This window comes from Miniopterus natalensis, chromosome 5 (assembly GCF_054644295.1).
Source record: "Miniopterus natalensis isolate mMinNat1 chromosome 5, mMinNat1.hap1, whole genome shotgun sequence".
In the NCBI taxonomy this organism is placed as follows: Eukaryota; Metazoa; Chordata; class Mammalia; order Chiroptera; family Miniopteridae; genus Miniopterus; species Miniopterus natalensis.
The window spans coordinates 32,705,214-32,723,365 of record NC_142085.1 but is presented as its reverse complement, the minus strand read 5'-3'; the positions used below and the strand labels follow the sequence as shown (position 1 = coordinate 32,723,365).

Below are 18,152 nucleotides of genomic sequence, written 5' to 3'. Positions count from 1 at the left end.
GGCACATGCCCAGGTTGCGGGCTGCAGCCGATCAATGACTCATCATTGATGTTTCTATCTCTCTCTCTCCCTCTCCTTTCCTCTCTCTGAAATCAATAAAGATATATTAAAAAAAAAAAAAGAATATTAACTTATTTATACTTCAAATCTAAAACCTATCCGGCAGTACACTATCTAACCTGTAAAACAACACAGAGCATTTTATTTGGTTTTTGAAGTCTTATTTTACCCTTCACACCCTTAGGATCACACATGTAACTAGTAAAATAACAGCCAACACTTAGTATAGTGCTTGTTTTGTATGAAGCCTGAAAAAATGCAAATACACACATAAACACATATGCATTTGTTTAATCTTTATAGCAATGCTATGAGAGAGGCACTATCAACAATTATCCTCATTTACAGATAGCAAAAAAAAGTTATACTTGTCTATTATCACAGAACTAGAGCAAAGCCTGAGGTGGTAATCTTATTCAATTTTTACTCTAAAAGCAACACATTCTTGTAAAAGATGTAAACCATGCAAAAACAAGTAAGAGTTCCCTACCATGGATGATGATGGTGATTGCACAGTAATGTGAATGTACTGAATGCCACTAAACTGTACTCTTAAAACTGGTTATAATCTTAACTTTCATGTGTATTTCACCACAAAAAAGCCCCTGACCATACATTTTCTATAAACATGCTTAGAACAATGTACATACAACGAACAGTTTTCTTTAAATAAAACTGTGTATGTGTTAGTGGGGGTGGACTGCATCCTATGATGTTGCACGGAGCTACAGTAAGTGATTTAATCAATCCTTCACTACTGGGCATTTAGGTAGTTTATAGACTTTCACCATACAAAAACAGAACAGCAAACACCCACAGTTCTTAATAGAAAAGGCACACAGTTCACTTCCTTCACTGCAAGGTAACATGACTTCTGTTTCTACCATTGCAATATAAACAGCTCCATTTTCACATTCTGATTAAAAAAATTTTTTTAAACTGGCCTCCTGAAATCTCAGAAAGGCATTCAGCACAAACAACAAAATTGGACTCTCTCTGTAACCACCTACCACAATTAGTGGAACAGCCATGAAAGTTAACTCACAATGTAAGTCCAAGGGACTCTGGAATCCTTCAGAATGAGAGGGAGGGACATCTGCCTAGGGACAACAATCGTTGTGGCCAGGCTGACACTATCTTCAAGCGACTGGGAAGAATTTTCTCTTAGCTCTGAAAAACTTTCTTCCTGGCCGAATAATAGACGCAAGTGACTCTCCTCTGCTCTCACATCTACAACATACTTGCCCTGCTTTCTCTTTAATCCATTCTTCTACCCATATGATCCCCTAATATGATGGACTTCACCCCCATCACTTTTCCTTGTTACTACAAAATATAAGCAGTCACAGAACTGTTGAAAAACAAAACTTTAACCTAAATGAAAACTTCTCGGCCTTGCAAAAGTCAATAAATACAAGCTCCCAGTAGGTTTTCCCAACAGATTTCAACGTCTGCTAATTTGACTCACTACACATTTGGCTTGCTAAACATATTCTTTAAAAAAGATTGTTTCAATTCACTTTAAGGTTGTTTTTTATCTCAGTATTTAAAAAGGACAGTTAAAGACTAGTTATCATTATCATCACTATAAACATCATGTTTCCTGGACGTTTTTATAGAATGTTTACATGTTATCATTTTGTCTCCATGAAATACGGGAAGGGCCTCTCCTTCCATTATCTCCAGTTACAGAAAACAGGACAGGCAGATTAAAACACTTGCTCAAGGTCACGTCCCTAGTTCAGTAGCAAAAAACTTGCACTAGAACAATCTTCTGACCTCCAGACTAGTTGAGTGCTCTTTTCCTTAAACCACATTTCATCAAAAATCAGGTACTTACAACTGACCCTAACTTAAAGAAATCCCTTTAAATTATGAAAAAACCAACTTTTAAATAGTTTATAATTATTTGTACTAAGTTAGAGAAGCAGTGACAAAAACAGTTCAAGAAACAGTTCAGAAGCCATTCAGTACCACATTCATAGTTCTTCGGCATCTCCCCATTCCACTCTCCTCCTGCCAAGCCTAGTATCTTCTCAGTTTAGTGAGGGATGCAGGTGGATATGGTCATCCCTGAGCCAACTGGGCTGAGGGAACCAAGTGTGATATATAATCAATCAGTCAACAGTATTCACAAATCATTGGCAGTTCAATGCATCCTTTGGTCCAGGACCCACTAATTTGCTAACAATGATTAAAAGCTCAGAAGCCACAGAAGCAACAGAATACCAAGATGTTGAAAACACTTTCTCAGATATGTATAATTTAAAAATTTAGAAAAAATAAAGTTTATTCAAATTAAATGGTTTAAGAAAATATTTAAATCCGCATGGATTACATTTTGTGTGCACAAAATACACACACACACACACACCCAGACAAATGGAAACCTCCTCCAATGCCTGCTACGAGAGAAGTGGATGTCTGTGCAAACCATCAGAATTCACCAGACATGCACCTCGGAGTGGGTGTTGTGTTCCTGGCTCAGCTAAAGGCTGGTGGCAGGAGCAGCCAGCAGCAGGAGGCAGCAACCCCTTTTAATCAGTATGCAGGAACAGTAGTTGGTGGACAATAAAAATAATGGGAGATCCAGAGTACAAGAAAAGCCTAAGGCAAATGGAAGAAATTTAGCTGCGACAACATCATAAAAAACGATAATGAAGCACAAAAGACCCCTTAAAAAGGGAACGAGCAAACAGAAGAAATTAGGACAATGCAGTAAAATAAAGGAGGAGTGTCGATCTTAAAGGCAAGGCATTGAGCCTACAGTTAGTTGCTGTGGGTAACCATTTCTTTCTATGTTACCTTAAGATTTTGTACTAGTGTGTTATCTGAAAACTGAGTTGATAGCCTGGCCAGGCATGGCTCAGAGGTTGAGCATCAACCTAGGATCCAGGAGATCGCGGTTCAATTCCCGGTCAGGGCACATGCCAGGGTTGCAGGCTCAATCCCCAGTCAGGGGCGTGCAGGAGGCAGCCGATCAATGACTCTCTCATCACTGATGTTTCTCTCTCTCTCTCTCTCTCTGCCCCCCTCTCCCTTAAATCAATAAAGATATATTAATAATAATAATAAAAAAGAAAACTGAGTTGGTAGATGACTTTTAAAGTGCACACATACCAGAAGTTTACAAGAAAAGGTTAAAATGTTTTGAGCTAAAGGAAAAAAGTTGTTAAAGCTGCATCTCACATGAACATCTGGCACTCCCAGTATGCATTTACTGGCCTGTTTCACACTGTGACTCAGATACTTAAAAAGAAGGTAACATTTCAAATATGACAAAGTCATGAAGGCCAGTCTCTACCATTGAGAAATCCTCAATATGGTGAGTGAGACTGTTGGTTCTATGAACTGTGGCTATACCAGAACTCGTCTGACACCAATAATCCAAATGAGTGAAGGTAAACAAAGTATTTACAATGATATTTAGTGGCTGCTTCTTAGCCCATTCCAAGTGCCTTTGAACGATAATTTATAAACTAAAGGGAAATAAAAGAACACTTTGCATTTTAATAACGCACTTTAACACGAATACTTTTATTTTTCTATTGCCAGGTACTCTTATCAGATCTAAAATATCTCAGGTTAATCATTACATCACCTCAAGAGGATTTACACAATAAGCCCAAGCAAAAAACAGGTGCCACTTCCCCACCCAGGGTTAAAACAGGCAGTTGCCCTACCTCCCTATGGAAGGGCCTTGGGAGCAGGGGCTGGCTTTACTACCAACTGCAGGCACAGTAGTTGGCTGAGCTCCCTTCTGAGGCAACAAATGACTCTTGAGCCCACAAGACCTGACACTACTTCCACTGAAGGTCACATCACCCACATCTCGTCAGTCAGGCCTACTGACTAACTCTCCTGAAAGCCCAAGGCTGCATGCAAAGTGGCAGCCTTCTAAAGTGCCTTTATATTTTCATTTTTAGTTTTTAATGGCACTGAATAAATTTAGATCAACAGGCATGCCTCGGTATGCTGCAGGCCTCCATGCTCCATGCTGGCATCAATCATGTTTATATCCAGAGCCACTGTCCACTCCCTCCTAGCCTCTCACCAGGAAGACACAGTGAAGCTTAATTTAATGTTTGGCACAAAGAAAATGCTAAATAAATGACTGATGAATTGAAATGCTTTCCACACACAGATTATGAGAGGATTCTTTGGTGACAGAAGAGCCGTGGTGGAAACAAGTCGGTGACCCTACTTCTGCTGGGAGAAAAAGTGAAATAAGGACAGTTTTTGAAAAGTACCAGTGATCTGGCTACAAAATCCCTCTTCAGTCCTTGCCCTGCTTAACCACCACCTCATTTAGCAGTAGCTGATCTTTCCTCCTTGAAAATCTCCTCCCTTTGAGTCTAGGGCCATATTCTCTTGGAAGAGGCTGTGGCCACTGCTGTTGATATCCTGGCTGCTCTTCCTCCTATGTTTTCACAGCCACAGATTCCACAAGACTGTTCAACTATGGCATTACAACTGCCTCCTTCCTGACTGGAATCCCTACCCCAGGGCTTCCTCTCTCCAGTGTACCAATGACAGTGCGGTGGGAATTCTCTAAATCAGAAGTGTGTCCTCCAGAGTCACTGCCCACAGCTTGGTGCATCACTCTGCCACAGTAGCCCAGGCAACTACCTGGGCATAAATGAGTCAGTCTCAATGACCAGCCGCCTCATGAGCCAGAGCACATCTTACTCTCCTTCCCTACAGATCGGTTCCAAGTGTCCTTTCATCACAGCACTGACCGAACTCCAAAGCTGTCTGCTCAATCAGAGGCAGATGGGTTTTAAGTCACAAGATGCTTTACAAAGGTAAGGCACCAAGAGTTGTGTTTATCTGGGAAGGTGCTTATCTTTTCTGTTATTCACTCTAAAGAGGACCTCCATGACACATCAGGTTTTACTTGAAATAAGTCTGTGCAGTACCAAAAACCTACATTTGCTCCTTCGATTTAGCAGCAGCAAGAAATCTTTTGAAGAAAATATAATTTAAATTTGGAGTTTTAGCATTCCAGATTTCAAACTGAATTCTCGTAACCAATTCTCGAAAATATCCCATTTCTTCCCTCAGCAGTAACTTCCCGTCTTCTAGTTCCCAGACTGCAACCTCATCCCCCACTTGCACACAGAGCTGTATTTTCTGGTATTTACTAGAGTTCCATGAACTCTGCTGGGGCTCAATAAATATTAATTGAATTCATCCTTTACTTGAATGTCAGAGGCATTAGCTGGTCATAATCTATTTGCACAAATAATAAAAAAAATGTCAAAGAGCAACATGAGATTTTATGTATTGCTCATCTGGTTTAAGGCAGATAAGACTATGATAAGTAAATGGATGTTATGTTTTTCATTACTGCTTTTGACTGAGCATGAACATTCAGCTTTGAGTACACCTTGCTACAATGAAAACTGCCAAGTCTAATTCTTCATCGGTAACTACTGAGGCGTCATCCTAAGAATGAATTTAAAGTGGAAACAGCAATGATTAAAGGCTCCTTCCATGAGATGCAGTGATGCTCTCCTTAATGGCAAAACTCCATCTCCTTAAAGCTTTATAAATTTTCATGTTACTCAAAGAACCCTTTTTATTTTCTACTCCTGAAACCATTTAAAGCTTTTTCCTTAATAAAAATATTACTTGGAATTCCTTTATATTAAAACAGAACTTGCTTTATAAATGATATAAGCTTCCACGTGTGTTACCTTGTAAATTCAAGTCACAAATGTCCATTTGAAGCATATAAAAATTTTCAAGCTATATACTTTTCAAATGCTTAAAAAATATACAAGTGCCTGAGAGTGAAGTGGAGTTATTTTTAAAAAATATGTTTTTATTGTTTGAGAGAGAGGGAGAAAAACACTGATCAGGCGCCTCCTGTATGCCCCCTACTGGGGACTAAGCCCACAATCAGGGCATGTGCCCTGACCGGGAATCAAACAGGCAACCTCTCCACGCATGGGAATGCTCAACCAAGTGAGAGACGCCAGCCAGGACTGTTTTGATTTTTAATTAATCTTTCTTAATTAAATATAGTTAAATGTCTATATTTAATAGTAATATAGTCTTAGTAATATAGTTAAATGTCTTATGTTTAAGCCACTCTTAGGCAATCAGAAGTAGCCTCATTCACAGGTCATTTTTCACTCCTTTAAGTACCTAAATATTCTCTTTGCTATCCTGTCCATCAGAGGTTCTGAGCTATTTCAGCACTACCAAGAAGTCCTTGCTCCTAAAGTTCAGGATATCATCGAGATCCTGCCCCCTCCCGACCTGTCTCTGGTGCCAGCAAGTATCTGCCTGTTACCAGTTCTCTTACAGCAATATACTCACCTATCTGCATTTTCTCTCCTCCACAGGTAATTACTAAAAATAAAAACAATTCCTAAGACCCTCTTTTTTGAAATGGCAGTAATAGTTCATAATAGCTCACTGAACATACTCTTCTGAGCAGAAGCAATCTAAGTTTTTATCAGGTTTTAAACACTATCTGAAAAACATAATAGACTATAAAATTACTTTGGGCACTTGTGCTAGAGTCTTCCTTCTACTTCCCCTTCCCCTGGAGAAGACAGGTATGCACACAAGGCCATGAACATCCACCTGGGCTGGTCAATGCACAGTTCAAAAGACTCTGGTGGTTTTCCAGGGCTGCCACTGTTAAGTCTGGTATTCTTTTAGTTAGGTCATTCCCAAACTTGTTTTATTTTACAGCCTATGAACTTTGAGAAACAGAAATTCCCCCATAGGAATTTTCTGCTTTAAGGTCAGTAAAGCATTTTCTACTAGTATTTTATCCTTTAGTTACTTTCTGTCCAGAAAAATATTTTTGAAACAAAACAATTTAGACAAAAAAGGGTAATAGAGTCAGCTCTCTCATTATATAAAACTGAAGTATACATGACTAGATAATTAAAGTTGTATACTGATACCTATATTTAATTAGCATTGTCAATCCATGTTAATTTGTCCATTGTGATAAGTTTCATTTCCTGAAAGACAAGCATGAATGAAAAACCTTAAAACTTGCCCCAAACTGTATATTCCTTAAGCTTTTCCATTAAGAAAACACTGAGGGAACCTTTATCTACTCTTTCAGAGGCACACCTTAAAGACATTGCAGGTTCAGTACCAGACCACCATAATAAAGTGAATATGGCAATAAATCGAGTCACACTAATTTTTTGTTTTCCTAGTGCATGTAAAAGTTGTTTATACTATAACCTATTCAGTGTGCAATACCACTGTGCCTAAAAAAACAATGTGCATGCCTTAATTAAAAATACTTAACTGCTAACCACCACCTGAGCCTTCATCAAGTCAATCTTTTTGCAGGTTGAGGGTCTTCCCTCCATGTTGATGGCTACTGACTGATTAGGGCAGTGGTTGCTAAGAGCTGGGGTGGCTGTGGTAATTTCTTAAAATACCACAATGAAGACTACCACATCAATTGACTCTTCCTTTTGAAAATGATTTCTCTGTAGCATGCGATGCTGTTTGATAGTATTTTACACACCGTAGAACTTCTTTCAAAAGTGGAGTCAACCCTCTCAAACCCTGCCACTGCTTTATCAACGAAGTTTGTGTAATATTCTAAGTCCCTTGTTGTCATTTCAACACTCTTCCCAGCAACTTCACCAGGAGCAGATTCCGTCTCAAGAAACCACTTTCAGTGCTCATTCCTAAGAAGCAGCTCCTCATCCACTAAAGTTTTATCATGAGGTTGCAGCAATTCAGTCACTCAGGCTCCTCTTCTAATTCTAGTTCTCTTGCTCTCTTCACCATATCTGCAGTTACTTCCTCTACTTAAGACTTGAACCCCTCAAAAACATCCATGAAGGCTGAAATCACCTTCTTCCAAACTCCTGTTAATGCTGATACTTCACCTTTTCCCATGAATTATGAATATTCTTGATGGCATCTAGAACGGTGAATCCTTTCCAGAAGGTTTTCAATTTACTTTGCCCAGACGTATCAGGGGAATCACTACCTATGATAGCGATAGCCTTATAAAATGTATTTCTTAAATAATAAGATGTGAAAGTGAAAATTACTGCTTGATCCATGGGCTGCAGAATAGATGTTGGTTAGCAAGCATGAAAATAACATTAACCTTATTGTACATCTCCATCAGAGCTCTTGGGTGACCAGATGAACTGTCAATAGGCAGTAATATTTTGAAAGGAATCTTTTGTTTATTTCTGAGCAGTAGGTTTCAACAGTGGGCTTAAAATATTCAGCAAACCACGTTGTAAACAGATGTGCTGTCATCCATGCTTTGTGTTCCATTCATACAGCACAGGCAGAGGAGAGTTAGCATCATTCTTTTTTTTTATCCTCACCCAAGGATATTTTCTTCCATTGATTTTATTTTTTGGGGGGGGCGGGGACATCAATGTGAGAGAGACACATCAATTGGTTGCCTCCCGCTTGCACCCCAACTGCAAGGCTAGGAATTGAACCTGCAACAGAAGTACATGCCCTTGACTGGGAAATAAACCCAGAACCCTTTGCAGGCCAACACTAACCACTGAGCCAAACCAGATAGGGCAGAGATGGCCTTTTCTTAAACCTCATGAATCAACCTCTCCTAGCTTCAAACTTTTCTCTGCAGCTTCCTTACCTCTCTCTGCCTTCACAGAATCAAAGAGAGTTTTAGAGCCTTGCTCTGGATTTGGATTTGGCTTTGGCTTAAGGGGATGTTGTAGCTGGACTGATCTATCCAGACCACTAAAACTTTTTCCAGATCAGCAATAAGGATGTTTCGCTTTCTTATCATTCATATGTTCCCTGGAGTAGCATCTTAATTTCCTTCAAGAACTTTTCCTTTGCATTCACAACTTGACTAACTGGTGCAAGAGGCCTCCCTTTTGGCCTATCTTGGCTTTTGACACGCCTTCCTCATTAAGCTTAATCATTTCTAGCTTTTGATTTAAAGTGAGACACGTACAACTTTTCCTTTTGCTTGTACACTTAGAGGCCAATGTAGGGTTATTAACTGCCTAATTTAAATATTGTTATGTCTCAGGGAATAGGGAGGCTCAAGGAGAGGGAAAGAGACGGGCGTGGCAGTCAGAACACACATTTATGGATTACATTCGCCATCTTATAGGGGCATGCCTTGTGGAGGCCCAAAACAATTACAACAGTAACATCAAAGATCACTGATGACAGATCACCATAACAAATATAATAATGACAAAATCTGAAATCTTGTCAGAAGTGCCAAAATGTGACAGAGACACAAAGTAGTAAATGTTGTTGGAAAAGTGGTGCGAACAGACTTGCTTGATGCAAGGTTACCACAAACCTTCAATTTGTAAAAATAAAATAAAAAAATGCAGTATCTGCAAAGCACAATAATACAAGGGATGCCTGTATACAGTTCAGTATTTAAAATAATTTTAAATAATACATGAAATGTTCAGGTAGAAACTTCCCTAGATTAAAGTGAGTAAGCATAAGAATAGATCATTTTACTTAAGTAGCGAATACACGCTGAGCCAACTTTTCATTACCAAGATCATACCTGATTCTTTGTGAGACACCCTCTGGAGTGCTGAAAGGATGGGATCCTCTGACACCTTCCAAGGTCTATCCAGTCACACACACGCTCTGTGCCCAACTGAACTGCTGGTCAAGGCCTCCTAACAGAGGCCAGGCTGCTTTGCAGTATGTTTGCAGTGCACAGCTGGCCACAAGACAGAAAACCTACAGGTGGGCTTTCCACTTTTGGTGAAAGGCTGAACTAAAACCTATAAGGTCACATTTAACACCAGCAATTTAAGATTCTTTTCAAGACTTATGTTTAGAGCATATGCTCATCCTTTTAGATTTTATTCTCAGACGGGATCTTCTACTCCCCCCCCCCCCCAAAAAATTCTGCTAAATAAAAGTATTAGTTCTGGGGGGCATAATCCTAACCAATTGCTAAACAGTATGTCAGTTTTTATTATGTAAAAATTAAGTAATAACCAACAAAGAATGAATACTAGCCTAACAGAATAATTCCCAGTCCCAGAATAACTATGCAGATAGGGCACCCCCCCCCAAACTCCCTAGGAGCTTTCAATTCTCGTCTAACTTAGGAGGTACATATTCAAGTCAAGATGTGTCTGAGCTTTCCATTCTAACTTAGGAGGGACATATTCAAGTCAAGATGTGTCTGTCTCTTGAGTCTGATTTGAGTCTAGAGCATTCAGGGATTGTTCAGTTTGGCCCTTAGTCAATCGGGGCCCCAAGATCTTAGGTTATATCCAAGACTAGAGTAGGTAAAAACCAAGTATCTGATCCCACTTCTGGTATCAGAGAGTAAAGCACTGAATAAATAGTATTTCTACAGGCTTCAAACAGGAATTAACACCTAAATATGAAGTAGTTCTTGCAGGTATAATCAGGAACATAAAGCAGAGGTGAGCAAACAACAGCCCACTGCCTATTTTTAACGTTTACTGGAACACAGCCATGCTCATTTGTTTATGTATTTATGTCTACTTGCACACAACAATGGGAGTACTGAATGATTACAACAGAGGCCACATGGCCTGCAAAGCCAACATATTTGGTCCTTCTCAGAAAAAAAAAAAAAAGCTGATCCTTGCTAAAAAGTATATAGAGAACATTTTATGTTTGTCCTTGGGATTGGGAGTAGATCAGGAAAGGTTTAGCTTGAGTCACCAGGCTGAAGAAAAGAGCGTGGGCTCACCAAAGTCTCATTTTAAAGTGAAGATCTAATTATAGTTATATGCCACTTCACAATGGGAAATGTGTTGTTAGGCGATTTTATTGTGCAAACATCAGAGAGTGTATTTATACAAACCTAGATAGTATAGCCAACTACTGTAATTGCATGTGCTATACTTTGATATGACTAGCAATGCAGGTTTGTTTACACCACAAACACATGAGCAATGCACTGTGCTAAGCCGTTACCATGGCTACGAAGTCACTAGGTGATAGGAATTTCTTAGCTCCATTATAATCTTATGGGACCTCTGTTGTACGGTCCATTGTCAACCAAAAATCATTATGTGGCGCATAACTGTATAAAAAATGATTTTAAGTATTACCCTATTATGAGACTATTCAAAATTATTTAACTATGTAGGGGTTTTCTCTGTATTTTCTGAAAATGTTTTAAGTTAATGCCTGTTCTGGTCTCATTCATATGGGAATATGCTGTCATCTTTGCATGAGCATAAATCATACTGCTCCCTACTCCTTACCATGTTCCCATATACAGGGGGAAACCAGAGTCCCATTAGGGGAGAGTGGCATGCTTAAAACAGGAAAAACAGTCTGCTGCCCAAGGTAGATACCAATAATCAATCCTGATTTATAATCAATCCTGATTTATGACCACTATATGTTTTGAGCTGAAAGAGACCTTTGAGTCTCTGTGGTCTCCTAGGCTTTCATGAACTTATCAAATCTCATGTTTAATACTGCTTTAAAAAAAGTCTGAAAATATTTTTTAAAAGAATTTAGGATATTGATAACCAGTATAAGTGAAGAGCTATATGTGCTTCCAGCTTCCTGCTACTGAAGCTCCATCAACAAGCCATCCCTCTTTCTGACCCCATCTTCCATCCCTCCTCCCACCTTTGGAACTCTTCCAGTGTATGATCTAAAACTGTCAGTCAGCAGCAAAATCCTCTATATATCCTTAATCTCTTCTTCAAACATCTCCTTCACCTTCATGCCCTAAGTAAACATAGGTTCTGCCCTAAAGACACTGTTTCCTGAAGTTCTCCTGTTGTCTAAAAGAGAGCTGTCTCAAGAGACACACAGACCGAGTGAGAGAAATAAATGTTGACTGGTGTAAGTTACTGAGACTTTGGAGTTATCTGCTACATAGCATGGGGGGCAATCACCAAACCCTAAAACCTGTGGTACTGACTTTGAGATTAAGAAGGCAAGGAAACACTTATTTCTGTAAGAAAGGTAGAAAATATCACGTAAAGTTCTAGCAGAGATGCCCAAGTTGAATCCCTCGATGCCACTCCCAAGACCTGAGAGTAAGATAAATAAATGTTTATTGATATAAGTTGAACTCTGGGGGTTATTTGCTATGCAACATTATTCCAGAAATAGTTTCATATCTAAGGCCAGTCATTCCATTTGTCTACTAGATCCCATCCCCCTCTTTGCTATTTAAAACATTGCTATAAGTAATTTTTGTTGTCTTGAATCATCAGATTTGCCTGTTCTACAGGTTTATTCCAAAAGCAAAACATCCTATAATTTCAATTGGTCAGCAAATTCTATTGGCGCTATCTTTAAAATATATTCAGAACTTGGTTATTCCTTATACACCCCAAGGCTACCACCTACTTTAAGTCATCTTCATCTCTCACCTGTACTGCTGTAATAGCTTCCTTACTGGTCTCCCTTATTCCAGCCTTGCCCTGCTACAATCTACTCTTAACACAGTAGCTACAATTCTTTGATCATGTACTTCTCCTTTGCTCAAACCCCTCCAATATATTTCCAGGACACTCTGAGAAAAGTCAAAGTCACAATCTGTCTGCCTCTCTCCTCACCCCTCAGTTCTCTCCATTGTCACTCCCCTCCTGCCGATCATTCCCCTCTAGTCACAGTGTCATGCTTGCTGGTACTTACACACCTCAAAGCTGCTACTGCAGAGCCTTTGCACTTGCTGTTCTCTACTTAGAATGTTCTTGCACTACCACTTCTTCAGGTCTTTGCTCAGTGACCACGCCTACCCCTAACCCTATTTAAAATTACAACCACTCGTTTTTGTTCTTTATAGCACTTACCATATATGACCCATGACATATTTTACTGAACTGTATATTCACTGTCTCCTCAGACAGAATGAAAACTCCAAGAACCCAGGCATTTTTTATCTGTTTTCTTTCATAGCTATCTCCTTAGTTCCTACAATGGTGCCTGGACACATAAAAGACACTTAATGAATATTTGTTGAATCAGTGAATCAGTACGTAGGAAAAGAGGTCTGGTTTGTATCTTACATTTCTATGTTATAAACCAGGCATCTAGACTGGAAGGAAAATGCTGCAATGAGGACAAAGATGAATATAGTTTTAGTAAGATTTTTTTCTTACTTTAGTAGTAAGTCTTTTTTCTTTTCCCTCATTTATAGCAAAGAAAATAAAACACAGAAATTATGAGGACTAGAATTCAACAGAATTATATTTAGAGCCCTGGACTTAATCTCTATTTTCAAAATTACAGTTTTTAAATATTTCTAATATACTACTTATTTTTACCACCATAAGAGATTTTTAACTCCACGGTGTGTATCTGCATGTTGTATCAGCCTCCTAAGAAATGAATAAAACATTCAACTATAATTCTTCAAACAGAAAACAATATACTCAGTAAAAGATCAATTTTTAGAAAAGCAGTGTATGAAGTTCAACTCTACCCTTCAACTATCTTTCACCCTTTTAATTGTTACTCTTTCTCCAAACTAAAAAAAAAATGTTTAAAAATTAATTATTGCTTTAAGGCTCAGATATTACTAAAAATAACCATTTATCAAGCTACTTTAAAAGAGAAGAAAAATGTAAAAAGAGCTGACAATATTGGCAGATAAGCACAGTACAAGCAATCCTTGAATGAAAGCCTATTTACTTACCAGGCAGACAATATATATCTATCAGCCATGAGAATAAATACGACATTAAATTAAAATGGGCCTTATTGTGACCAGGTATATAAATGAATCTAGCTAATCGATACAGGTATAAAGGGTGTTGCTTCAGCTAGCCAAAATTTTCTTTAAACCAACACATTTTATAATAAGATTACCCAGAATTATTTTGCCAAGGGACCCCCACCACACACACAGACTTAATGAGAGGGAGAGAGGGAGAAAATGAATCTACTCTTTATTTTAAATGTTGAAATGTCACAGTCTGCCAAGCCTTTGAAGATGACTTTGATATCTTTTCTTTCCCCAAGGAACTCATTACTTGGATTTCTGTGAAGACAGTGCTGACAGAGACTAACTAGCTCCCTTATTAAAGAGTTCCTTTTTTGTGGGAACTCAGCAAAGTAATCACACCATTTTTAAATTCAGTTAACAGGTATCTTTTAGCACACTGACAATAAAGCCATTATGTTCATTTGAAGTAAAGGTTTCAATTGTTTTGTAACTCTAATGGTGACTTGGGCTTTTCATTGCTTACCGAGTCCTAAAAGATCAACAGTAGGCTCTGCAGCTTTTTTAGGGCTGGTGCTTTTCTTAGGCTCTAATTGCTGATCTTCTTTCTTCTGTAGCTTTAAAGGCAAACAATCAGATTTATAAATTTTTCTTAAATAAACCAATCAAGCCTTTCAAACCTCAATTATACAGATTTTTTTTATAAAGTCAGTGCAATGAAGCCTAGAACATTATTATATAAAAAACAAGTATACACGATTATTGAGCTCACAGTGACAAACCTTACATATTAGGACCTCAAAATAGTGACTATAAATTTAATATCAATGTAATTATTCTTAACCATTTAATCCCTTAATATGAAATTATGCTTTTTTAAATAACTGCACTTGATATTATTTGCTAGCTACTGTTAATGTGCACCTGTTAGCAGAGGTGGGGCAGGCCTTGAAGTCTCTATGAGCAGTTTACTCCCCTTACCCACAATGCTGACGCATAAGACACCACTGCACCAAGAAAAGCCTAATGAAATGTTATTTGATAATGTTTCCCCCCTGAGTCTACACTATCAGTCACATTTTAAGTACAATATTCTTCTAGGTGTCAGGAGCCCAAGTCACACACATTCCAAACCATCTTTCTCTTTCATACAAAAAATGCTGTATAGAACAGGATTAAAAAAAAACCCCTGTATCTACTGAATTCTCAACTCAAAAGCCTACCTCTCTATAACAAAGAAAATAAAACATTCATTTACTCGCTCCTTTCGCAAGCCATTCCTACAAGATCATTTCTTCTATAACTACCTAAAGAATTCATGTTAGTTGAGTTCATTTTTTGTTAGCTATACAGATATATAATTTTTAAAAACATATATCTACCCTTACTTGTTTTTATTCACTACTGTCGCCTTCAGAATTACTTTTTAACCAATTAGTCTACTATCACAGATATCAATTCTTTAATAACCTTCTGAAATACAAAATTATCAGCCTGTTAATATATATAATTTTCATAAGTTTAACACAATCCATTTCACACTCTTACTTTTCAATCTCCAGTACAGGTAAGATTTACTTTGCTTAGCTAAGTAATTTTAAAGAAAGCATAGTTTATAGTAACAAAGTAATCTTTTTTTAATATGTCTTTATTGATTTCAGAGAGAGGAAGGGAGAGGGAAAGAGAAATAGAAACATCAATGATGAGAGAAAGTCATTGATTGGCTGCCTCCTGCAAGCCCCCGACTGGGGATTGAGCCCGCAACCTGGGTATGTGCCCTGAACAGAAACCAATGACGATCTCCTGGATCACTGGTCGATGCTCAACCTCTGAGCCACGCCAGCCAGGCCAAAGTAATTCTTTTTAACTGAATACTTAAGTTGCTAGAACTTTCTCTTCAGGCAATTTGTAACATCCACCCACTTACCTCTATTCTCCATGACACAGCCATGTATAAAACAAATGAAGGAATAAGTAGATCACTGACTCTCTCAGCAGTCACAGCAGACCACTAATTCATTCCCAGCCTTCAGTCATTTTCTTTTGTGCTATTATATTCATGACAGGTGAGGTTTGGGTGCACTTCTTTAAGAATTTTGCTTTTATCCAATTTGTTGGTATTTTGTGTATAACGTTTTCTGAGGAACTGATTCTGTCACGCAACGTCTTAACTAATCTTGTTAAGCAACTAATGTTGCTTGGTAATTTGAAAATTTGAACAATATGACACTGATGTAACCAGTTAATAAAAATGCTGAAAAGAACAAAGTCCAGGATTGAGCACTGAAGAATGCAGCAAACTCCCCTGACATTGATATCAATCCTCCTAACTGAACTTCTCTGGGTAAAGCTGTCCGTGCAACTCACATTCCTCCTACAATCTGATCATCAGGCCCACCTGTCTATATCTTAAACAGAAGGATATCTAAGAACCTTGATCATTAAGCTTAGTCTGACAGGAGCTGGTCTTTGGGAACTCATGTAGGCAACTAGTAAGTGCTGTTAGAAGTCATTAAAAAAAAATCTCATTTGAATTTTGCATAGAATTCATGTCAAGCTCAATGATACAGCATTCAAAACCCACTTAATTGTCCTTCTAAAAATTTGGACATTTGCATTTCACTAAACTTTTGGTTCTCATTTCAGTTTTTTTTACAGTTTCTCAAAGAATGTTGGACAACAAATCACAGATCCAGGAATCTCAGAAAATACCAAGCAGGATAAATGCTAAAAACAAAACAAAACAAAAACAACACCTTAGTCATATCATTTTGAAACTACAGAAAACAAAAAATCCTGAAAGAAGCAAAAGGGGAAGAAAACTTACCTACAGAAGAACAAATACTATAAGAATTACATTTAACTTCTTAGAAGCCATGCAAGCAAGAAACCACACAAGCCCTTCAAATATTTAAAGTGTAGAAAGAAAAAACCTCACAAACCTAGAATTCCAAAACCTGAAAAATTATCTTTCAAAAGTGAAGGAGAAATAAAGACTTAACTAAGTGAATCTGTTGCCAGCAGACTTGGCTTGCAAGAAATGTTCAGTTTTTCAGAGTGAAGAAAAATGATATGGGTCAGAAACTTAGAACTACATAAAAAAGGAAGACCATTAGAGAAAGAATAAGTGAAAGTAAAATGAAATATACATTACAACAGTGCTTTGCAAACTTTAAAAATAAAAAACACTATCAGCATTTGAGATTTTAATATTACTATTATAATTTAACTCTTTCTTCCCTCTTTACTATCCTCAGAAGCTGATGGTTTTATGTGTCATCATATCATTAGGTACTATGACCAAAACACAGCATTACCAAACACATTTGAGTAATGTCAGCCTGTTTTATCAGACACCTTACATTATTTCAAGATTTCCCTTATAGCCAGGTTAGGAACTCTCTAGAAATCATTAGCAACTTATTACTAGATCACAAGAAACATAGTAAATAATTTCATCCTTTCAATGTTTGCTTTAAGATGATGCATTAAGTCTATAGTGAAAGTAAGCTCACAGTGTCAGAAGCAACTCAATTCTCAAACACAGAGGATGTTTTCTCTAAAGTTCTTGGTTTTAATAAAGTAAAACATCTAATGAAATAACATCACTGTTAGTAAAGAACAGAAGTAATACTTTATAGCTACTTTATTTTAGATGTCATTTTATATAGTTATTAGTGAGATAACATTATTTGAAACTTAGTATGTCTAAATTCATAAGTATTCTATTAATGTGGTAATAAATCCATCCAAAGATATAATTTAATGTCGCCATATCAACACAACCACAATCAATAACAACTTCTATTTATGGAGTTCACATGTACTAAGCCTATTTTTTAATTTTTTTACTTTTATTAGTTAATAATAATCTAGGAGTCACACTGGTATACAAAGATTTGGAGACTATGCTCTTTGAGTTAAACTGCTGCACTGTTGCTACAGTTACTAACTACTACCACTACTGCCTCTACTATAAACATTACTACTATTAACCTCCCCACCCTTGGCCATTAGCTTCCAACCCAACATGGTCTCCTTTTCTCCTGAAGAATGGAAATTCTCTCTTTGGCACTTAGTTGTAGCTACTTCAGAATAATACCATGCTATTTTTCAACACTTTACTTCCAGCTTTCTATCTTCTTTTTAAACTAGAGAAAAATAGGTAACTTCAAGCTTATATATCCTGGTTCTGCCAGAGGAATATGGGGCGCTCAGCTTAGGGAGGAGTGTGAGGAAAACCTATGAGGACAATTGAACATATTATATAAGTTATTAGATATTTTACCAACAACAAATAAACAGATCACTGTGTATGAAAAATTACTGTTCAAGTTCCAAAGTCAGAGACAAAAAATAAAAGCTGCAAAGTATTTCCTGCAGGGTTTGGGTAAGAACAAAAAGCCAACTGATAAAGAAGGCTGCATCTATCACTGGATATGCACAT

At 37.6% G+C, this 18,152-nt stretch overlaps 1 protein-coding gene across 2 annotated transcripts in view; it reads right to left on the bottom strand.

The window, feature by feature from the left end:
- The window catches only part of SMAP1 (small ArfGAP 1), a 106,687-nt gene that overhangs the window by 12,154 nt on the left and 76,381 nt on the right, over positions 1-18,152 (bottom strand). For both annotated transcript variants that reach the window (XM_087817469.1, XM_087817470.1), the window contains one exon: positions 14,232-14,322. In XM_087817469.1, the coding sequence (XP_087673595.1) occupies positions 14,232-14,322 (91 nt within the window). The remainder of the gene's footprint in view (positions 1-14,231; positions 14,323-18,152) is intronic.